Here is a 23,942-nt window from a genome sequence, read left to right on the forward strand (position 1 = left end):
GTGGGAGCAGCAGCGTGGATCAGCGGTGGATTTACCTTGCATGCTACTGTTTGAGTTTTCCATCTCCTCAGACAAGGACACCATGAGCGGCTGCTGGAGGTGACTGGTGTACATGAAGGGGACAGGCTGCACCACGACTGGCTGGATGACCGGCAGTATCCCCGGGCTCCGAATGCCGTGCCGGGACAGGGCAGCGGCCATCACCGGAGGCATGGACAGAGGCACGCTGAAGGGCTGCACGCCCGGGGGAGGGGGCGAGTACTTCTTCATGGGCGGGCTGGGAGACGGCATGCTCAGCCCCGGCGAGGCTCTCCTGTGCGAGGCCTGGAACTTCAGCGAGGAGGGAGAATTCCCTGCCGAGGGCGGGGAGCTCCGCTTGTTCACGGTGAGGTCCACTGGCTCCATCTGCATCCCGTGCGACAGGACCTCTGGGGTCTGGAAGAACTTATCGGATAATGGTGTGGAGTAGATGACTCCATACTTGCTGGGCTTTATGGACTCCATGTAATTAGACGGGTATGACTATTGGAAAGGAAAAACAGAAGTGGAAACAGCCAAATAAGTACATTTGCTTTAAACACGAATTAAGATGAAAACATACAACAAGGCACTTTTGATTACATGGGCTTTAATAAGTGGTTTGGATTCAGATATATGCTCAATGCTAAAAAAATGCTATTAGAGAGCTGGTCTAATAAACATAAGAACTAAGGTTAATGTGGTAACCACATCACAAGAAAAAGCTCAAATTTAATTCTAAGATGACACCCATGTGAAATGTTAAGGTTAAGGTTGCTACCTGGCAAAATTCTAAAACAGGTTATGGGCTTTTATCATTAGCAGTCAGTATTGGGGTTCACCAAGAAGCAGCCAAACCAAGTAACTTCGTTGCTTTTCTGATGGGGTTTCTTAATTGGCAGGAAATGCTCACTCTGGCTTTAGTGTTTACCTCAGCGGCAGGGCACTGAACATTTCTCATGATATACTTTGTAAAATATGAAGAAACAGAGCTGCATGGTAGTACCTTTGGGTGGGCTTGAGCCGCTGACGAACCCATGCCTAGGATGACCAACAGTCCTGATTTGCTCAGGACCATCTTAGCTTTAGCACTAAAAGTCCTACAACCTAGGAAATGCCACGGTCTCAGGCAAACCAGGACGGTCAGTCACCCTACATGCCTATACACTGAAGGCCACCCACAGTAGGGTAATTATGTCCTTGGACCCAACTTGTTCAATGGTCTTATTCACAGTTTGAATGAAGCTGTAGAAGATGACTTGATTTCCACATTTGTGGATGAGACAGAACTGTAAGAAAAAGCTAATATAATATGACTCAAATCAGGCCACCTGATGCTTGAAATGACTTGCACACAAGCTGAAGCCCAGAGTTCTCTCCTCTACATCTTGCTTTCCCACCCTCCCAAAAGCTAAGCTAAGAAGATATAGGAAGAGAGAGAAAATGGTTTGTTTCCTCCTAAATCTAAGATCCGTTCTACAACTGACTTAATTTATCTTCAAATACCCTTCTCTCTTCTAATATATCAGGATAACCTAACTCTCATCTGCCAGCTTTAAATACAAATCAATCATAATAATTGCACATTCTAGTTAATGTTCCTGGCCATGAATTCACTAAAATTATTCTATTCCTTAACTATAATTTTAAACAAATCCTTGTTGTAATGCTTTTAAAAAAATTAAACGAGGGGGACATCTGTAATACTTTCAACAGTAAAGATAAATTTAAAAAAAAATTAAACATAAGCTGTTTTCTTTACCTGTTTTAGGGAAATTTTTAGTGATAACATGTCAAGTTCTCCTGTAGAAAACTACTCATATTTGAATGTTTTACAGTGAAAGTGATAAGCAACATACTGTGCCTCTCTTCCAGCTCTTAAATTTTTTTTTTTTTAAATTTATTTATTGAGCTTTAGAGAGAGAGAGGAAGGGAAGAAGGGAAAGTGGGGAGAGAGAGACATCGATTTTTGATGTTCACTTATTTATGCATTTATTGGCCAATTCTTATATGTGCCCTGACCCGAGACTGAACCTGCAGTCTTGTGTATCAGGTCTTCCAGCTCTTAAATCCCTGTGTGTTTATGATTCTGAGGCAATAGTAGCTCATGATGCAATTGAGAAAACCCACCAACAGGACCTTGTAATTAAATTACTTAAATGCACTTAATTTCTGAGCCTCCCCGGACCCTTCAGAGGCCACTATTGTAAGTTATAAATCATGGTGGGGTAGTAGTGGTTTTGACTGGGCTTACAACTGAGATCACACCCTTTCCTCTCTGGGCCTTGCCTGGTGACTCTCCACCTGCCTATGCATCAGAATAACTTGTACTGTTTTTAAAATTCAGATGCCTGGCCTCTGCTGCAGGCCTGCTGAGCATCAGGGTATCAGGGAACAGGGAGACAGGTGGTATTTATGTTCATCTGTCCTTTCTTTATCCATATCATCACAATCTGTATGGTTTCCTAGAACAGTGATGCCTTTAGTCTGGTGCACACCTCTCTGGGGTACTGAAGATACTTATAGATGGCACATGGTGAACATACAGCACTTTAAAATAGATGTTTATTTAAATGGGTAAGAAAAAACTATTTTTTTCAGTAGTGATATAATATTACCTGTTCAAATAAAAGAGGGCAAAAAAATTACTAAATATTAGAAGTACTGGTGCCTTTAGGATATGGCAAAGCTCTTCCTACAAGGCTGTGAAGTTAAAATTAAAATTGGATTCAATACGGTAACCTGTGCAATGAGCTTAATACACACTGTGGTGCTAGGACTCCCTTCTCTTCTCACACACGAGGTGTGCACTGTAACGGGCTTTGAGCCTCCTGTTGGGGCTCCTTAGCAGCACTGAGTGTGAATTCACCTGGGGAGCTCGCTAAACTAGATTCTCAATGACGGGGTGGGCTGGGGGTGGCCCACGGTGCACAGACCACCCTTTGAATGGCATAGCTCTCAAGGACAGAGATGTAGAATAAAAATACTCATTTTTATATTAAAATCTGGTAAACCACTTAAATACAATTTAAAGGGGGGGGAATTTTCATTAATAATACTGCTTAAAAACAAGGACACGAAGGATATAATATCAGGAAATATAAAATACATAAATTGTTGCTTTTAAAAACAGCTTTGAGTTATGTATGGAGAATTAAATGAAGACTATTTCTAACTTTCTTTAGAACCAGGCACACACAGGTACATCACAAGGTGTGAGGGCCCCAAACATACAGCAATATTAATATTCAATATATTTAAATTGAAATGTTAAAAGAGGCAGAAGGCTCACTAACCAAAAAAATTATAAATCATGTACAATGAGGGTTTAAGGAAGTAATTAAATACAGAGGAAAAAATTTCCCCTGGTTCTCAAGTTTAACCTGCTTTATATATAATTCTCTAAAGTGCAAAAGTTCTGATACTAGAAACAAAACTCCAGGAAATGGGAGGCAGTATTAGTTGTCTCTACTCACTGACATGTAGCTTCTCCCTTATTTTCAGCCCTATTCTTCAAAGAGCTCCCTATGACCTAGATTTAATGCCGAGTTATTGGCAGCTCAATAGGAAGCAAAATGAGGATATACTTTTATTGCTGTCATTGCTGGATTTTTCTATCTGTGGGTGAGTTTGAGGAAAATAGGAATTTAGAACCTGGGAGATTTGCAAATTTAGTAACATTCCAGGTTTCTCAAGCCATAAAGGAAGAGACAGCCACACAGAAAGCCAAGTTTTCTAACCATTATGCACAGTTTTGCTGACAGTTTGCTCTCCAGTGAATGACCCCTGTGCCCTAGACTGACGGTGGTGTTTGTAAGGCTACAGGGCTAAAAGTAAGGAAACACCTTTGGGCACAGCTGAGTACACAATTAACTATTTCTAGTCGACTGCCTAACAAAAGGGTGAAGAAATGTGGTTCCTCAAACTGTCTCACTAGCAAATTTCCTAGCAATGTTTATCAGAACCTTCTATAAGACACGTTTAATTATTTGGGTGGAGCACACAAGCTACTGCATTCAGCTTGCAACAATCTCGTTCCCCACAGTGTAAGGACTGATACAGGGTTTCCTCCTGGTGTGTGCCTGGGGTGGGTACAGCCTGGTAAATAGTTGCTTCCTTTCTGTTCCATACCATTCCTATCTTCTAACTAAGCAATGCAAATAAGCATGGCCACACTGGCTCCTAATCCAAATCAGAGGCAAGTACCAAATGTTAATGAAGCTGAGGAAGTGCCTCTGGCCACTGATGGACATCCCAATGCCACTGCCCCTTCCGAGGAGGCTGTGTGTGCTAGAGCAGAGCAGCCTGAAGATAAGGTTCAAGCAAGGGCCCCCAACCCCCCAGCTAGGGGTGGTACTGGATTTACTTTTCAAAAAGATTTGGTTTGGATAATTTTCCAAAGCTATCATTTATACTCAAGTGAGAATTTCAATAGTTTCTTATTTTATTGGGAATATTTTTGGTGAGTTTTCCATTACAAGACAGTTTTAAGTGGATAAAGACTCTATTTCACTATTCATTAATATGGAAAAAAAGTGAACATCCGTGACAGGGCGATGGCAAGTCAAAAGAATCTTCAGACTAAGGGTGGGGTTCCCAATGCAGGAAGGTGTGGTACATTTATAAACAAGCACTCTGGAAACAGCAAATGTCATGCTTCTCTATGCAAACAAAAGTAGAAAGCTCTCTTTCTACCAGGCTCATTAGAGTTCTGAAAAGTGTCTGCTGGAACCAAGCAGAGGAACTGTTAAGTGCTTCTCAATCTGTCAGGTTTCTGTTAGATAATAATTTTCATTAAAAAAGAAAAAAAAAAAGAAAAAAAAAAGGAATGTGCTTTCTTCAAGAGTAATCTTCCTATAGGAATAGAATAAGAAAGAATACTTTTTAAAAATCTGTTTTCTTTTTCACTTCCTGAGTTAAATTCTTCAACTTTCTTTGGAAATGTATGGGTAAAGATAATTCCTTTACGTGTACATTTTATATTCACATGATGTCTATGGTTTACAAATTATAATCTCCAATTTTACAAATTAAAAAATGATAAAAAGGAAGGCTCACGGAGCTGCTGGTGGTTTTGCCAACACTGCACTGAGAATATATAGCAGAGATCCAGGCATAGACCTGAGCAGGCAGGGTCTCCTCTGCTCCCTAATTCTTGCAAATTCTAACTTTAAAGGTGATATAAAGCCTTACCATTTGCCTCAAAGCACAGGATGGTACGAAGGCTTATATTTGGGTAAGTGAGAAATGACATTTCCTCACTTTCTCTAAAGTATAGCAAAATACCAAATAGGCAGATTGTTTCTGCTGTGCTCTCATTTTAAGAAAAAGGGGGGTGGGAAGGGAAGATAAGTCATGTGTGGAATTAAAACAAAAATCCTCTTACAAATTATTCTTACTGCCTTAATGTTTAAAACGTAGACTTAAATAACCAAAGACTTCAACCTTCAGCTCAAATATGGAATTAAGAAGAAAAAGGAATAAAAAAAATAAGAAATTAGGTTTAATACACTCCACCTATGAAGGCAGGAAAGATGAAATTCAAAAAAGATTTAAGAGTGAAAACAGAAGCTTACTTAATTTTGTTGAGAAAATAATCACAACACCCTACTCTCCAAACTTTTCAGTTAACTGAGATTTCACTGAATTAAAAAGGAACTTCATTATATGGAATGACACTAAATTTGGTGAAACAATCTAAATTTCTGTGTTAGGTGAAGTTGCACACTCAAGCATGAAGGAGAAAAAGGCCATTAATTGCAAAAGTACTTCTATATATTCTAAGTTCATATATTAATATAAGTTACAGCATTACAAGCATAACTGCTATTTCAAATGCATTTTATTTCCTTGTTTTCAGCTAAGTGCATTTCCTTGCATTCAATTATATCATAACTAACTTAGCAACGTGAATCTTCATTTTCAGCTTTAGAATAGGCTCTTGAGCCCTCCTATTTCCATGCTCGATGAAAAGCCCTGGAAGTATACTGAATAGTAAAGTGCGTCATTGATGGTTCTGCTTCATTTATAAAACTAATCACACTCTCTGGTACTGAAAACCTATTCATATTTCAAGGATATAATTAACGGAGAAATTTTACACCTTATTTTCCTGCAACGTGAACACACAGTAGCTGGGGGAAGGGTGAGGAATACCATGATAGTGCTGAATAACATTAGTAGTCAATTCACTGTTTTGACTAATAAAATTCTTATTGCTCAGTTATATTCAGACACTCAGTTATCCGTTCTATGCTGAAATGTAAGTGCTATTTCCTTAAAGCCACTCTGACTTAACTTTTCATTGCACACAGTGATAAACACTTCACTGGGTTAGTAATATCCATAGCAACTCAGTTCCAAGGGCCTCTGAGTGACCCCCGTGTTGTATAAACATTTTTGGCAGGAACCTCCACAGCCAATGCATAAAGATGATCTAATTTTGCAAGCGTGTCATTATCAACCTTCTCATATACATCTCAGGCCAAGTTTTCCCCCTTGTGAATATTTTCCAAGCCCTTGGAAGGAAAGAGCAAGACAGAGTGCGAGTGTTGCCTTGTTATTTCCTATTCACTAACCCAGATCCCCTCAAGTCTGAACCACTCCCTGCTCTGAAGTGGAGACACCTTTCTGTTGTCACCCATGTCCCACCTCCACAGCACCAGTGCTGGATCTATAGAAACACCTGGACTAATTACCAGTCTCCTGGTGGCTGAGGAGCATCTGGAGGGGCCTGGCTCACAGAGGGGCCAGTTTAGCACTAGGTGTTGAAAAAGACAATGAACATAATTCCCACCCACCCAGACTCTTCCAAGTGAAGTGAAAATTCCTCCTCACCGCCAAGTTCGTTCTTTCACTAGCTTCTCCTCAGTCATCTCTCATACAGTCGTAGCTCTATACAGCTGTTGTCATTATTTCTTAAGCAAATTATTTTATTCTTAATATATTTATTTTTACATGTAAAAGGACTGAAGAGTTGTTATATATATATATTTTTGGGTTTCATCTTTTTAATCAGCTCCGTGAAACACATCCTAAACACTATATGAGATTTTAATGGAATATCTTTTTCTTCCAGTATTTTTTTTAAAAAAAAGGGCAACTTCAGTTTTGAGAAACTCTTCTATATAGTCAGGGAGGTGAGCTTGAATAAACAAAACACTTCTAAGTCACCTGTATCATGTTTTTAATACATATTTCTTATAGATACATTCAGATACTGCTTCCTAACCATGATAAACACTGCCCACAGGTTTTTAAAAAAATGTCCCTGAGCAGGGGTGTGGGTGGTGCTGGCCCTGGAGGGAGGCCATGACTTGACTGTCATCTGTGATGCTTTTTAGGCCTGTGCCTCAGCTCTGCACAGCCCTTGGACGAGAGAGTCTTACAGCAAAAGCCCAACATTGACTCAGCGGCCACACTAGAGAAAGTCATTGAGATCCAGAGCAAACACTGGAGTTGTGTGCAGAGGTTTGCCGATGGTCTGGATCAGTCTCTGCAGGAGGCCCAGGTGAGAGGGAGGAGGCCCTGGCTGCTGCAGCCAGGGAGCACAGCCCCAGGCCGGCAGAGGAGCCTAAGAAGCAGGATGCACTGTGACAACCCCACCTCCATCCATCTGGGCTTCATCATTATAATTTTGTTCATTTTTTCTATTAAAAACAAAAAGTCACACATTCAAAAAAAATTAATTAAAAAAATGTCCCTGGATGCACATTAATGTTTAAAAACAATCAGTTTAGCCAAATGTTTTTTTGCCAAGACCAATAATCTTGAGAGCTCCAACTAAAAAACTGGAAACTGAGGAGTTTTTTTTTTTAACCTACTTTTGTGGTGAGAAGATTTGCCTATGGCCCAAGTTCTGTGCTGATAGTATTTTGAGGGGTGTGGGGCACAGGCCTGAAGGAAGCATGGATCCCATTTATTAGAGGATGCATAGTTGCTAGTAGGGTATTAACTTCGATTACTGGGGTCTTTGAAAAATATACCTGCCAAATGCCTGTTAAGTAATGGAGTAATTTTAAGGAATTACACAACACATGATGATGGCATTACTACTTGGAATAAATAAGAAGATGTTCAATTTTGGATAACTTACCACTGAGACAGGGTCCATGGCCTCTTGCTTGACAGGAACTGGGTCAAACATGAGCATTCTTTTAGTGAAGCTTTCTAGGGTGTTCTGGTGTTTGGCCTAGAAAACAAAACAAGGTGTCCATCTAAATCCCAAGGTTACTTTAAATATAAACTAGTAAAAATAAAATATAATATTCCTCACCCCTCCTTCTCTGCTCCTTCCTCTCCCCTGCCCCCGGAATGGCTGGAATTTGTTTCCCTTACCTATGAAAGATGCCATTTTGTATAATTAAAACCAGGCTCCATGGTCATAACCAGTTGAGCGCCAACTGGCATTCCTAACTCAAATACATAAACCCGGACATTTCTGGAACAATATGTACAGCCTCTTCCAAGCAGCAAAGCTTCCTTAAGACTGTGGTGTAACTTAGTGGAAGTTCACATTATACACAAGTGTTACATACTTTTCCTTTTCCTTACAGAAAAATCAGGAAGAAAAGAAGACAAGCATAAAGAAAACTAGAACTAACCATCATTAACACCTTTGTTTTTGTCCATCCAAATTTTTGCAACGAGCACCTTCATACTTACATCCTCCTGTATATCCTTAATTCTTAAAATAAGTTTTAGCCTTGGTGACAAACATGTACATTTTCCAAAGCATCTGATGTATCATCCAGCAAAGATGCTCTATTATTTCCATCAATAAAACAGAACCTGTTTCCCAACATTTCTACCAGCAATGTTTATCATCATTTAAAAAACCCCCCAAACTTTGCCTATTTGTTAGTATCAAAATGGAAAATTATTTTTATTCTAAATTGATTTAATTACAGAATTAAAATTTTGACCTCTATTTGTCATTTACATTTCTTTTTTTAAGAAATGCCTATTCAGGTCTTGAGTTCCCCCCACCCCCACCTTTTCTAAGCACTTTTTATATATGAAGAATATTAGCTTGTATTCACTCCCATTCTTGCAAATTTCTCATTAGGAAATCAGCCAATCTTTAGCTGGATGCATCTTGATCTTGTCAGTCTTTCTTTTCTCTGCTTCTATTGTTCTGTTCATGTTCTCCATGTATTTTCTTCTTTGTTCTATACTGGTCCACTTCTAGCACTAGTCTACATAAAGCCAACTGCTTCCTCACGGGACAAAACATTCAGTCTGCTCAATATTCAACTGCATTTCACAGGTGATGGAATTATGGCCCAGATACTACTCAGATATTCAACAACCTCTTTAGGGTACTTACTATCCAAATTTGGTTTACCTGTTCAGGACTTTGGTTAGAGGTAAAGTCTTTGATTTGGGTGGAAAAGCGAACAAGTTCTAGATTGAGTTCTACCTGAAATAGCTGTACAAGTCCCTGGTTCTAGATTACTTCCTATATTTCAGTATTAAAACACCCATCCCCACACCACCTCCATGATAGTAATCCTGTAGCTTGTTGTGTCCATGCTCTATGGGTTATACTAAGATATCTTCACATACAATTATAAAAGTAGTACTGTATAGTTCTTGTGTTTTGTTGCTTCATTGAAGAAAGCCTGTTCTGGGTCTCATGACAACATATGAATACCATTATTAACTCAACATAAGGCCCTGACTTCAAAATTCCATTTTCCTACATCACAGGATGTACTATAATCTGGGAACACAATCTGATACCAGGGTGCGCAAATCAGTGGTGCTACCACCCTCTTATGTCTTCCAGCAAGAACAAACCCCACCAACCAGTGAAAAATGGATGATTTCATAATGAAGGATGAAAACCTCTTTTGTGCCTTGACATCTATTATTAACCATTTTCCAGCCTAGCAGCTGTACTGATGGATATGGTTCTAAAAATTGTCCAGTGCCCCATACTGGACCATAAACAAAAGATGTGATACGGCAGCCCTGATCCAGTTGGCCAACCCTCCCCCAGCCTTTTAAATAGAATTAACCCTTATAGATCCACCCACTCCACTGGCAGTATCTTGATGCAATTCCTTCTAAATAAAAGCACTCATATTCTAAGGTGTGTAAGGGAAGAGCCCAGCTCTGGAGACTCATGAATTGCATCCTGGCCCTCCTCCTTTCACATGTAAAATAAACACCCACAAAGTTTTAGGAAGAGAAAATTAGAATTAAAACACAAAATAAAAAAGCTCTTTTGCCCTCTAAATAGTTTACATCAACAGATATGCTCTCAATTTTAAGATATACATCCTGTATACACAACACTAAATTTGTTGGTTCTAACTTCTGGAGCAATAGCAGGTATTTGCCTCTTTGCTAACATACTAAGCCTTAGAGGTCAGCCCTTCCACCCTAAGAAAAACTCCTTCAGATTAAAAGTTCATTTAAGAGTTAATAGCTGCCTACGTCCTCTATGAGATCTCATAGGGCCTGATCACTTTACAACGGTACCACCAAAAGAGCTGCCCAGCATCTCCACACCTCACCAGTGAGAGCAGCACAGTGGAATTAAGATGATGGGCTCTGGAGTTCATTTTGGTTCAAATGCTAACTCCACCATTTAGCCCATAAAGCCTTCTATCTATTTTCATAATGACCACTGAATCCATTTAGGAATGAATTACACATTAACCTGCTATTTCTTGTATCATTTTAAGACATTATTTAAGTTACTTTCATTCTTTAATTATGTTTATCTAAATTTAAGGAAATTAGTGCTCCGTAAGACTTGTAATCCTAAAATAAAAAGGTCTACTATAAAGCATCTGTTTAACTAAACCTGATTTAATTTTACTTTTTAAAAAAGTTGTAAATGTATGTTTACATTTGTTTAGACTGTACCTCAGAGTAACTCAGTAGTGATGAAAGAATATTTCTCGTTAGAGAAGTATTTCAGCTAATAAATGAAGGAATGACAGGATTAGAATACCTCATTTTGAAACTCCTAAATAATGCATCACTGGACAATAAAAAAAGTCTGTGCAAAAGTCAAATATCACTATGAACAGAATCAAATTAACACGTCTAACAGCATACTGTTCCCAGCTCGGTAGCTTCTAAAATGACTGGTTGTACTTTTAGTGACAGCCACAGGATATGGAACAAGATAAAGGACATGTGAAGAAAATGATGTACCCTAATCTGTTAACAAGGGCTTCTTGGAAGTGGGGGTAGGAATGGGAAAGCTCTATACACACCTGTGTGCTAATTTTTAAATGAATTCTACAATGAAAACTTTCAATAAAAACATGAGAGGGAAGCTAAGCTAAAGGAACAAAATTTAGGAAGATAATCAGACATATTATCACAAATCAGGATTTTGTTTATTTGCAAAAAGCTTGTATACTCTGTCCTTGCTGTGCTTATCTCTGAATAGACCACTTTGCCACTGGTATGGACTATCTTTGGGTCAGAGAAGAGTGACTTCAATGTCTCCAAAGTGCCTTTCATATAACTGAGAAGAAACTGAAGCACTGGAAGAACTGGAGTCTCTTAACTTAGTGCCTTTAGTTCCCCACAAGCAACTCAGTGCTCTGGGGATGTTACCATCATTTTTAAAGAATGCTAAAAACTACAAATGCTGTAGAAAATCTGTTACACAACACTGACAGCAATCTTAACTACAACCAGTAGGTGGCGCGCTAAAACAGGTATTATAGACTAGGACTGGAAGTAAATTGAGTTTGCCAACATCAGGGACTTTAAACCTAGTGGGTTTTAAGCAGGCTCAGGAATTCTGTTAACCATTTTATGTAGGTATCACAGACAGGAGGAGGCCCCAAATGTGGTTCTGTTTTTTCTTACAACTATTTCCCAATCATAAACACATTTACATCTTAGTTGTATTTAGCCTAACAGAGATAAATTCTAAACTAAGCAATCCCAAGATAACAAAACTGCTTTAAAAGAGAAAAAAAGGGCAAAACTGGTTTTAAAACACTGAGATATCAAGGTGCTTAAAAGCGAAAATAGAGAAACATCATCACCAAAATAATCTTCCATAACTGGATCAAATGTCATCTTTCCCAACTATGTTCTTCTGCTGGGAAGGGCCAAGACAGCTGAATTTTCCTCCAAAAGGGAGAAACACATTTCCCTTCACACTCTCTCCACTTTTACTCTGACTTTTCAGATGTTGAAATAAGGGTCAGATTTTTGCCAAAATGGAAAACTGCATGATTATGGATTAAGAAGCTTCAGTGAATCATTTACATGAAGTTTCAGAAGTAATACAGTTGCATGTCACCGTCCTTTCAGTCCTCTATGTCTTATCGGGTGCAAATGTCCTACAGAGCTGCAAAATACAGCCCTAACGTAAGGAGGTTATGATTTACCAAATCTCCTTTGAAAGTTGCTTGTCAGGAAGCTAGAGCACATTTATTACAAAAATAACTTTATAAATGACTGCCCCTTCCTTAGAAGCATGGGGGAGGGGGGAAAAGGAGATAATATGGAGAATATGTGAACAGAATGTGTATCTGAAGCAAAGTTTCTTGGTGACACAGCAGAATTTGCCTCTGACACTCTCTCTTCTCATCTCCTTTTCAATGCTGTTTCTTCCAAATCTTTCTTTATATCCTCAAAGGGCCCCTGTATTATCCTTCCCCAACCCAGCCTGACCTGACCCTAAGGCTCCAAATTACCTGCCTCCCTCAGAGCAAGTCTGTTTCCTAGCTGACCTCAGCCAGGTGTAAGGAGAAAAACAGTAGAACCAAACCAACACACCATCTGTAAGTGTCCCCTACCCTGCTCCATAGCTTTTAACACTCCCAAGCTTAAAGGAGGAAGCATGTTCCCCCACCCCCACCCCTTTATTCCCCAAAGGAACTTCAGGGAAAAAAGAAAAAAAAAACAGAAAAGAAACCCAACAAACTCATCTGTGTGTGTGTGTGTAATTCTTGGCCAGGAAGAGGACCAGGGTAGGCAGGCAACATCCCTGTAGCTAAACTTCCTTTCCAAAGAAACTTTTCTTTCTTCACTTCTGTACCCAAACTCTTTATGTTCCCAAGAAGTTGAATATTTAATGGCAGTTGCTCTGGCCAGAAATACAAGGGGCCAGGCAAGAGATGTAAGCAGGCATTTTGAAGTTGGAGGCTCTTTTCAGAATAGCCAAAGGCTGGCACCTACCTGGAAATGCGTCCCGTTTTCATATCACTTGATGATTTCCACCTACCTCAGTCTTCTCTAGTTGATTTGAAAGAAGAAAAAAAACATACCCATGGAGTATTTCTAAATCTTTGCCCCTCATAAATTAGTTATTTTGCATCAAAATGTTTTGTAAATGGGAAAGAAGTTAATTATTTAGTTTCAGATTAAATATAATGATCCAGTGAGCAAACAATCCGCCCTCTCTCCTCTCTCGGCTAACAAGCCACCCAATTTTACTTTCCTGCCTCCACCCATCTGCTCCACCCTATGGAGAGTTGCCAAGGCGAGTCCAACTTGTCCAAACAGGACATGGCTTCAGATAAGATTCTGCCCACACCCTGTACTTCGGAAAGACCAAGTGAAGCAATTGATTTTGCATGTAAATAAGGACAGGTGCAAAGGTAACAACCAAGCAAAATCCCTACACTTTGGCAGAAGGAGGCCCAGAAAAGCAGGGGTGGGGGTGGAAACCCAACCCATACCCTGTAGGTAAACTCTCAAGTTCACAGCCACCTGGTTAGTAGCATTCCACACCTTTCTTAAAGAAATTAGCAAACCCTAACATTTTCCCGACTAAGGTTACACACTTGTTTTCCTTCTTTAGGCTGACAATTTTGTATTTTAAAAGCAAGATCAATTCAAAAATTCCCATGATGCATAATCCTGCTGTGTACATATCTCATAAGGTCCGCCTAAGCCCTTGCAGTTCTCTTCTGTGGAGTGTTATATAATCAAATCCAGAAGGGCTGTGTGAGGCCAGGCTGCCTCTCTGCTGGTGCCCTATCACTGGAGACCCACCCCACTCCACCCTAAGGGGCCTCCACCCATGGGGCCCCACCCTGGAGGGAGTGGGAGGCTGGGAGGGACCAATTGGCTCCAGCCAGCAGCTAGTTCCTGGAAACTCTAGCCTCAACAGTGATGGCTGGAACCTTAAAAATAACCAGAACCGTCAGGATGGTGGTAACTCCCTGGGCTCCTGAGGATTTTCCATTAAAAGTATATCTCATAGCACCCCAGAACCTCTGGACATGAACCATGAGCTAATACTGCCCTCTCCCTTCAAAAGTAAACAAAGAAGAAACAAAAGCATTTGAACCACTGCTATGTAAGAGAATTAATTCAATATGTCCCAAATCCAAATCCTCTTCCTTGCTCCTGCCTCAAAAGGCTGCCAGGCTGCCCCCCCCCCCCCCATCTTCTGGTCATTCAGCATGGAAGCCTTTTAAGCCTTCTTCATCAACCTTTCTCTGCTTTCCTGCTGTTGCCTTTGAAGGCCAGGCCCTCAGTGCCTCAGGACTCTGCTACTGGGGTTTTCCTCCACTGGCCTTCCACCCTCCAATCCATCCCAGTCCCCTAGCCACCTGCATTTCTCAAAGCTCTCATCTCTTCTTTCCTAAGCTCACAAACCTCCCTCCCTCCAACGGGATTCCCAGGGCTTGGGGAGTGGGTCCAAGCACCAATGCTAACCAGCTGCCCCCAGCTCCAACTAGTGCCCTTCACGCTGGCTGCCCTGCCCCCCACTGCCTTTGTTCATTTTTGGCCCTGATGCTGGGCAACCACAGTGGAATGCCCGTCCCCTTCCGGCCAATCTAAAGCCTCCTAATTCTTCAAAGACCAGCTCAAGGCCCTCCGCACTGCGAAGCCTGCTGACTGCACCCGGTAGATCTGAAGCTGCCTTCTTACCTACGTAGGCTGGGCCTTTTAACTTGCCAAAGGCATGTCTCCCACCAGCACTGAGCACCTAAGGGACAGGAGTGCGTTATACTTCCTTAGAGGGCTCCCTCCCCACTCCCCACAGGAGATCAGGCTTGTTCACGAAATGACATTTTTTTGGCCAGGCATAAAGATCCAATGTAATAGAACTTAGCCCGGGGTAGGAGTTCCAGTCATTTCCTCTTCCCTTTGAATGCACTTAAAATCTCCCTTATATAATTAGATAATGGGGATGAGGGGCACCTAACCCTAAAAGAAACCAAACTTCTTAAAAAAAAAAAAAAAGCTTTTGCTCTTAACCTTAACCTTAGGAGTCCTCCAGAAACCTCATCAGTTTCACCCTCACAGAATTTTTTATTATTCACCCAGAGAAATCTTCTAAAAAGCCTAGCGTCAAGGTCTCTACTCTGTTTTAGAGCCTAAAATAGGAGAAGGGGGGGGGGGGAGAGAGAAAGAGAGAGGGGAAGAAGAGGCAATTGCCTGAGGAGGAAGGGAGTATAATAATAAACACTAGGTTGTTGTTTTTGAAAAGATACTTCCCTTGACCAAGGAAAGCCAGGAGTTTCCTGTTGATTCTTACCACTTTTATGATTGTCAATTTCCAGGTGCTGTTCTTTACATAGACTGTGTTCATTTAAAGTCCATGAGGTTGGTATTACCTTCCCATTTTACTGATGAGAACACCAGAACAGAGAGGCAAAGTAATCGGTCCAAGATCACACAGCTGCTAAATTGTAGAGCTGGGATCTGAACCCAAAGTAGTCTGACTTCAAGGCTGGTGGACTTGGCACCCCACCTGTACTACCTCCTGGGGCAGAGGACAACATCACACCAGAAAAGCATATGGCATTCAGGGACAGTGTATTTACAGTAGCTGCGATTTCAGCCCCTCCCAACCGGTCCCTGATGCCTGCCCTCTCTCGTAGAGTGCATGCTTGGACACAAGATCAAAAGACACATTCTGAAGGCCCCAAATTAGGCTATTTGTCTCCCTAGCCAACGCACCTGCAACTGGTCCATAAAACTGCTGAGAAAAATTGGCAGCTTTACTCAAGTAAATACGGAAATCCTTATAACAACTGTACAAAGGTGGAAGGGTCAGGTCCTCATCCCCATTTTAGAAATGAGGAAATGGAGGAACAGAGGTGAAATGACTTGCCCAAATTCGCAGAGCTGGTTGGAGCTGCAGCCAAGAACTAAAGTGTGTCTGCTTGCAGACCAGGACTCTTTCTGTTCTGCTCCATTCTGTGCTGTGGGGCCGACTTCTAAGTAAAACCATCTCACAGTAGGGTCACTCCCTGGCACGGAGGGTGTGGGACGCGTGCAGTGCCACACAGGCCCATGCTAGGCAGGGCAATGGGGAGGTTCCAGAGGGCAATTAAGATTTCAAAACGCCTTTCTGGTTAGAGCACTCTAGATCGACTCCATCCTATGGCATAACTAAGAAGAATGACTGCACATAATTTGAGATTAGCTGTAATGAGTAGGTGTTCAATGAATACCTGTGAGATGAAAAAATGAATGGATGTCAATCTACACTCCTCACATGCTAGGATAAAATGAAGGACAAGGGCCTCAGAATGACCTTCTACCAGGTTCCACACACACAGAATTTGCCCAAAGGGGTGAGGGGGGGCTGTGTGTGCAGTGAAACTAGCCTGAAAAATCATCTTCTAAAACCTAAAACACAATGTAAATGTGAAAACTTCTGGAGGCTCACGAGAGAAAAACCCCCTTGTTTGGAGAACTAAGTGGAACAGGAACTTGAACTGACTAATGAAAGTAGTTTCGGGGAGCAGTGCTTTGGAAGGTGTCAGGTGTAAAGTGCAGGAACAGATAAAGGAGTGATTTCAGTGATTAGACTCAAAGAACAGTAGTTAGTAGAAAGAAGAGCATATAGGCCAAAGGAGAAAAAACCCACACCTGATTCACAGGTCGCTCTCCAGGGTAGATGCACTGACCTCCATGTCCACTTGATCGTGTCTGTCTGGATTTGGCCACACTCCACTGATCTAGGTTGAGACTAGCTCCAGGCCATCCCTGGAGATCCTCAAGCCTGCCAGAGATTGGTAACCATCTCTAGCATGTCCCAAACTAATGTGGGCTCTTCAGGGTCCTCCTGGAAGGGAGTTGCCGCAGGAAACACCCCCTTCATGGAAATCAGGGTAAGAGCCAGACCCAGGGTTACAAGGAATGCAAGGGCTGAAGGGTCACTTAACTTGCTACATTCTGTCTCCCCTAATAGATGGGGAAAATAATGTATCTGGCCTACCAACACAATGGAGTGAGTTTCAAAAAGCTCCAGGAACCTGTTTTGCTAGAAAAAGAACTTTACTATTAAACACTGACAGAGGAATACAAAATATACTGATAATTTTTAAAAATGTTTCGTTGAACTATGGTGGCATTCCAGAAAAAGCCCACAGCCAGTTTAGAGGATTTTTTTTTTTTTAATTTGGGAGAAAACAGTCCTAGTTCTGGTTTAGAAACTGTGCCTCTAGCATTGTGTCTCTTTTATTATTGCTAAATTTCAAGGAAGGAGGCGGGGTTTTGGGGGTGGGGGTAGGGGGAAGCAAGGCTACCTCCTTTGGACAATGCTCTCCCCTATCAGGGTAGACTGCCGTCTGGTTTCCTGTCTCTAGCTCTGCTTCAGATGAAAAACTGGGTCTAAGAAAGGGATAGATTCAGCTGGAAAATGAGAATGCTAAAAACCATCATAATCCTTTCCTTCCACCTCACTCCAAGATGAATTCTGACTAGAATTCATATTAACAAAGCAGGTAACAATTATTTTATGACACTAGGGATTTTTTTTTTTTTAAAGCTAGAACCAATGATAAATGAAGCACTTTAGAAAGAAACCCAGTTTCTAGAATAATGTAATTCCTAGTATTCAAAGGTTGAGGTTGTTTATATTTATTTATTTTTCCTTAAACACAACTGAGTGTGAAAACAAAGAGTAAGAAATACCACCTAAGAATGCTGTTCATTTTACAGCAAAAATGTTGACTTGGAATATTAGGATGGCAAATATCTAAAGGGGCAGTGGAGATAAAATGGAATTGAATTAGGAATGACAACTTACATGGTCAAGAGATAGAACTATTGCCCCCCCCTTTTTTAAATAATTATAGTAACTTTCAGACTGTTATCATTTCCCCCTATTGTTTCGCTTAGCATTAAGAAGCTTGCAGAATTTTTTTCTGATAGAATATATTAGATCCTAATCATCTCTATTAACCACCTCTCTCCCCCCACAAATGAGAAGGAAGAATGATTTGGGGTAAGCCAAATAAAAAAACTCATTCTACCAAACCTATTTGGATTGTTGTTAACTCTGGAACTAAAATAAAACAAAAAACTTGCTTCAATTTGGGTTACTTATGAATTTTAGTTTAAAGGTCTCTTGTCCTACAAGTCAGCTAGTATTTCAAGTTCACTTACTTCTTCCAAAGAAGGAAAAAAATCTTATTGAAACTTTCCAAAACTCCCATCTTTTTTCAAGGAAGGTCATCAGTAGTCTACTATTTGATCCTAGTAGTTTTCTTAATATCATCTTGTATATTTATCCGTAAGGGAAAAATGTGGTGGAACAAGACATTAAAACCAAAATACTATTATCATCAGTTTTTGGAAGGATAGGGCCTGACTTGCTGCCTCAGCAACTCTTTCAATTAATTCCATTAAAGAACATGGTAATAATTCTTTTAGATTTTAAAGAAAATCCAAAAGTAAAAACTTCAAAAAAGAAACTTGCCAAGTTTTCTTTTCCAACCATTTCTTTAAAACTTAGTATCTGGAGAGCCAAGAGAAAAATAATTTGTTAAAGTAGGTTTAAAATAGTTAACACAGAAATTTATTAACCTACAACTGACAGAATATACCAAATAAACAAACGAATAAATAAATAAATAAAATGGGGTTATAAAAGTTATTGTAAAACAGTAAGAGTATTCCCGTTTTCAAAATATAAGATTAAAATTTTCCGAACTGCTATTAAATGAATTTTTATTTCCAGTTCTCCTTTTCTTTGACCTTTTTATTCTTAGAATAGTTTGGAAATCAGATGTAGAAGACAGTCAAATCTTTGTCCTTAAAAAAATTATCATAGTACTCAAGTGTCTGTCTTTAAAAAGACATGAACCTGGGATTTTCCCCCAATATATCTTGCTTTGCTTTAATACTTTTTCTAAAGATTTCTTCCTTAACATAGCAAGACTCAGGTCAGCCCAGGCTGCCAAGACTGCTAAGTTCTCCATCCAATGAAGCTTCTGATGCCTTCAGCGTCCCTTGTTAAATGCAAGGATGGGCCACATCTTTCAGATAAGGACGTCTTCTAAACTGTAAAGTGGTAATCCGGATCCAAAATTGACAGCTTCAGGGCAAAATGCCTATCTCAAAACAAACACCCTACGCACCTCAAAACAAGAATAGAAACCAACCAACCAAACAAAAACAGCCTCCTTCAGACTTCTAGCCAATATGCACACACATTTCTCAAATCACAATCGGCAATAATAAAGTTAAAAAGGTAAAAGTCTTTATTCACCCATCTAAACACACTGGAGGCAAAGGGTGTATGTAAAAAGGTTAACTGACTTCTCATTATGACATAACACGGGCATCTTAAGCAATAGCAAGTGTGTAGAGACATGATAACTCCCTGGGTGGGGACAGGGAGTTTAGGGGCAGGGACCAAGGCCTGGTCTGGGCTACTGATCTACCAGAAAACAGCCTGAAACAGGAAAGAGCACACATATGCCACTTGGAATGTATGACGCAAACCCCAGCCTTGAAACAAAGAACAGGAAACAGCTCTGCTGGCTGTGCTGGAGAGAAAGCACAGAGAAACATTTAGCCGGCCCTCCCTGACCCTATATTCATGAGCAGCTGGAGTTTTTAAAGACAACAACAGGGGGGTGGAGGTGTTTGTTCTATGGGTGTGAATAATAACACCAGCTTTATACAAGGGACCTGCCCTATTTACAAATAGGAGCTTCCACATACAGTAAACATCATACATGAACATGGGATTTTATCATATTCAAGCAGCAGAGACCTTCCTAATTAACACCAGCCTCCCTACCAATTTCTTTTGTCTCTACATCCCCCATCCCAATGGCTGGTCTCTAGCCATGATCTGATTCTGGATTAGGGTAATAATTATTGTTCAGCCTCAGAGTATCAGTGGGAAAATGAAGATAAAACACTGCTGTTAAGAATTCAGATTACAATTGGGTTATCCCACACCACTGAAAATTGGACCATTTTTAAGCGTCCCTTAGCCACAGAACTAAATTCTAAGACACAAACTGAGGAACAGCTAGAGTCACCTCAAATTTTCACTGTCCTTTTCAACTGCATAATTACAAACATATTTGCACACAGCTGCACATCTGTACACACATCTTCAGAAATTCGCCTTTTAAGAATATGATTCTGTTCCAGACATTTCACTTAATCCAAAATTGTTACACAATCTTTAGAAGAGTATCGATTTTTGTAAGATAGGCTAAAATATTTCCGTTAGGTATTTTTAAGGTAGTAAAATCCATTCATATTCCTTTTTCCATTATTTCTTTGTCAGCACTGTTTAACTTAGGTTTCCATTATCAGAGATTTAAGAATCTGTGTGTAGACAACTCCAGGTTAAAAAAGAAATAAAAAGAAATAAAAAGAAAAAGGCATCACTGTCCTTATAGCATCTAGAAGGTTTGGTTTTTAGAAATTTTGCAGTGAAAAAAACACACCCTTTCTCCAAAGCTATGTTGCTGTGTTTTATATCTGACAAGGTTCTGTGGTCTAAGCAGCAACTTTTCTTTTTTATTATCAAATTAGAATTTTTATACTTGCATTCTCCTTCATGCAAGCCAAATGTTCCTTACAGTGTATCTTCATTGAACTTACTAATAGTACATTAGGTTTCTTCCTTCTAATAGTTATGCAGCAAACTCCACTGAATGTAGAAATTGAGATGTTTCTCAAGGGAGTTTAAATTAATCAAACATCTCATTTTAGGTTTCTGTTAACAGCCTAAGGTCAACTAACATACTCCACATTTCAAGCCAGAAGAAACTTATTCCTCCACTCTTTCTTTAAAAAATAGTCACAAAATTTTGGAGATGGTTAATGCTATCAGGCTGTTTTTTCCCTGAAGTCTTCCCTCCGGTTAGGCAGATTATCATCGAGATGTATTTCTCTTATAAATAAAATGCCCCTCAGATTCATACATAAAGTACTCAAAACAGAGCATCACAAAATTGCTGTGGAAAAACCTATAATGAACAACCGCCCTATGCCTCACTTGATTTTGCTTATAATTACAGGTACTAAAGCTAAATAAATAATTACAGACTCTTTTCCCCATGTACCAGACTCTTGTGAGAATGTAATCAATATATCTCTAAAGTGTCTTGGTGATCTTAGAGAAAAAATACATTCTGAGTTAGTAAAAAATTAAGTGCCAAATATTTATTTTAGTAAAATACAAATAGGTGAGCAATTTCCAATTTCCGTTTAACCTGCCTTATTAAAAATAAGTCCCATTCGCATGTTTTTCTCCTATGCTGCTGTAAAATGTAAAGAGAAAAAGATTCTCCCTGTTATCTGCCAAAGAAGTGGCTATGACAATTCCAGGTATTATCTGCCATCTCCAGGAAAGCCACTCGGGAACAATCCTTAGGTCGCCGGCTCTGGTCCCTAACTGCAGGCAGCTGCCTAAGGCGGTCGCCGCCTCCAGCCACGCTGCAATCTTTGCTCCAGGCACTGCGGCAGGTTCTCTCCATGCCCCGGAGCAGGACGCTCCAAACGCGGCCAGCCCCCGGGGATCCAGATGCCCGGGCAGCTCCTGGGCTCCGGGAACGGGAACGGGAACGGGATGCTGCCTCCAGTCCCAATTGCCCCAAGTTTCTTCTCAGAGGGACCGGGAGGCTGTTCCAAGTTTGCTCCGGCGGGCGAGCCGCCGCGCGCCCGGTGCGAGAAGGGGGGCGGCGGGTGCGCGGGCGGAGGGCGGGGAGGGGGAGGGCAAGCGAGGGGGGGGGGTGGGGGACCCGGAGGGGGAGGAGCAGGAGCGCGGCCTCAGCGCTACCTTTCTCCAAACAACGTTGCCACACGCGGAGTGCACTGAGATTTGGGGGGCTTTGGAGGGAATCGCGAACGAGCGGGCGGGTGGCGGCCGGGGGACCACACAGGTGAGCCCCCGCCCTCGCCCTCGCCGGGGACGCGGTGGGCGCTGCTGGCCTCGCTCACCCGCACCCCCGGATCCTCACGGTGGCTCCCCCCAATCCCACACTTTCTACCACTGGACCAGAGGGCTTCCTCTCCCTTAGCCTCCCTCTCCACCCCGACCCCTGGCTGTGAGGAGCTGTTGCACTTTCCCAAGACCATAGCCGCCTGCACCCCCAACCCATTCACTGAGCACCCCCATGAAGAAAAAAAAGAAACCGGGCGAGCAAAAAAGGGGGGCAGCCGGAGGCGGGCGAAAAGGAAAGGTGAGGGGACTTACTTTTCGAGGCGCTGTGCTGAGCGCTGCAGACAAGAAATAAAGGCCCGGCTCAGGGCTGCCTTGAACCCCACGAATGCAGTAATGTCAGCGCCCTAGTCCAGGCGGCGGCTGCAGCGGTCGCAGGGGACGGCGACTGGCGCGCGTGCGGCGGGCGCTGCTCTGCTCGGCGGGCGCTCGCGCTGCGCTCAGGCTCGGGCCCCGGCTCCGCGCGGCTCCGCTCCTGGCTCCCCTCTGGCTCCTGGCACCGACTCCGGGCAGTCACATGACGCCGGCGCCGCTCGCTCTGCGAGCCTCCCGGGGCTGGCGGGGTAAGTAGAGGCTGGGACCCGGGGTGGGAGGGTCAGGGAGGGGAGAGGGAGCCGCCACGGCCGCCCGGGCTGGGCGGGTCCCCACCCACTTGGGTGGAGGCAGCCGCCGGAGGGGTCGACCGAGTCACTCGCGCAAACACGCACCCCGCCCTGCGCCCTTCCCCCGCCACCCCCGCCTCCCGCGCCGCCTCCGCCCCGCCCCGCCCAGTCACCCGGGGACGGCCTGACAGACACTCATTATTCCCCGGAGCCGGGCGCCGCCCCGCCGGCCGAACCTGTCCCGCGAGGCGCGGCGCGGCCGTGGGGCTGGGCGTGCTCGGCGCGGCCCCCGCCCTCCGGCCCCCGCCCGGTCCGGCGCGCCCGGCCCCGCGCCCCCTCCCTGCTGCCTCCGCCCCGGAGCCCGGGCCCCGCCCGCCCTGGACCCGCCGCGCCACCGCCCCAGCCCGGGGGGAAGGAAGGGCGGCGCTGCCCGCTCCGGGCGTCACTGGGCTGCAGCCCGCTGCGCTGCTTCCAAAACACACAGCCCGGCTCGCGGGCGAGCCGAGGCGGGGGACCCCGGCCGGCCGGGGCCATCAATCAGCCGGCACCGGCGGGAAGGGCGGCCCCCGGGCGCGGCGGGAAGGGTTGGGCCCCCGCGGCCAGCGCGGCCCCTCCTGGGCCGAGTGCATACAAGTCTCTTAAAGAAAAAGCAGAAAAAGGCACCGGTGTTGAAGGAGCGGGCGGACCGGGGCGGGTTCGGGAGAGGAGTGGCTGGGAGAGGGGGGGCGGTTGGAGTCACTGAAACCCTAAAGTGGTCCTCGAGTTTCCAAGGTCATTCCGCATTCTGTTAGCGCGCTCTTTCTTTGTGCCCGGGGCGCCGGGTCCCCCTCGTCGCCCACCCCACAGAGGGAGGGCCCGGGTGGCGCACCCCGCCTCCCAGGACTTTTCTCTGAAGGCCCGGAGACCCCCGAAGCGAACTTCCCACGGGCCTGGCCTGGCACTGGAGAGAAAAGGCGACCGGTAGCAGCGGCATTTGCTCAGCAGGACCTGTCTGAAAACTTGGCAAACTTTGGTCCGGAGCCGCCCTCCGGGAGGGGGAACTCGGGCCGGCGGAGGGCCCTGCCCCGCAGCCTTGGGCTTCCCGTCGCCTCCCGGCCCCGAGCGCGAGGTGCTCGCGGCCTGCGCGGCGCTGGAGCCGCCGGGCGCAGCGCGCGCTCCGCCGAGCCAGGCCCCTC

At 43.2% G+C, this 23,942-nt stretch overlaps 1 protein-coding gene across 1 annotated transcript in view; it reads right to left on the minus strand.

Annotated features, from left to right (window-relative positions):
- Window positions 1-22,613, minus strand: part of KLF3 (KLF transcription factor 3) — a 34,295-nt gene extending 11,682 nt beyond the window's left edge. The window contains exons 1-3 of the mRNA XM_016206389.2: window positions 22,421-22,613; window positions 8,114-8,209; window positions 36-522 (exon numbers count right to left, since the gene is read on the minus strand). Coding sequence (XP_016061875.1) covers window positions 36-522; window positions 8,114-8,170 — 544 coding nt within the window. The 5' untranslated portion in view covers window positions 8,171-8,209; window positions 22,421-22,613. The remainder of the gene's footprint in view (window positions 1-35; window positions 523-8,113; window positions 8,210-22,420) is intronic.
- Between the last annotated feature and the right edge of the window lie 1,329 nt (window positions 22,614-23,942).

This window comes from Miniopterus natalensis, chromosome 1 (genome assembly GCF_054644295.1).
Source record: "Miniopterus natalensis isolate mMinNat1 chromosome 1, mMinNat1.hap1, whole genome shotgun sequence".
In the NCBI taxonomy this organism is placed as follows: Eukaryota; Metazoa; Chordata; class Mammalia; order Chiroptera; family Miniopteridae; genus Miniopterus; species Miniopterus natalensis.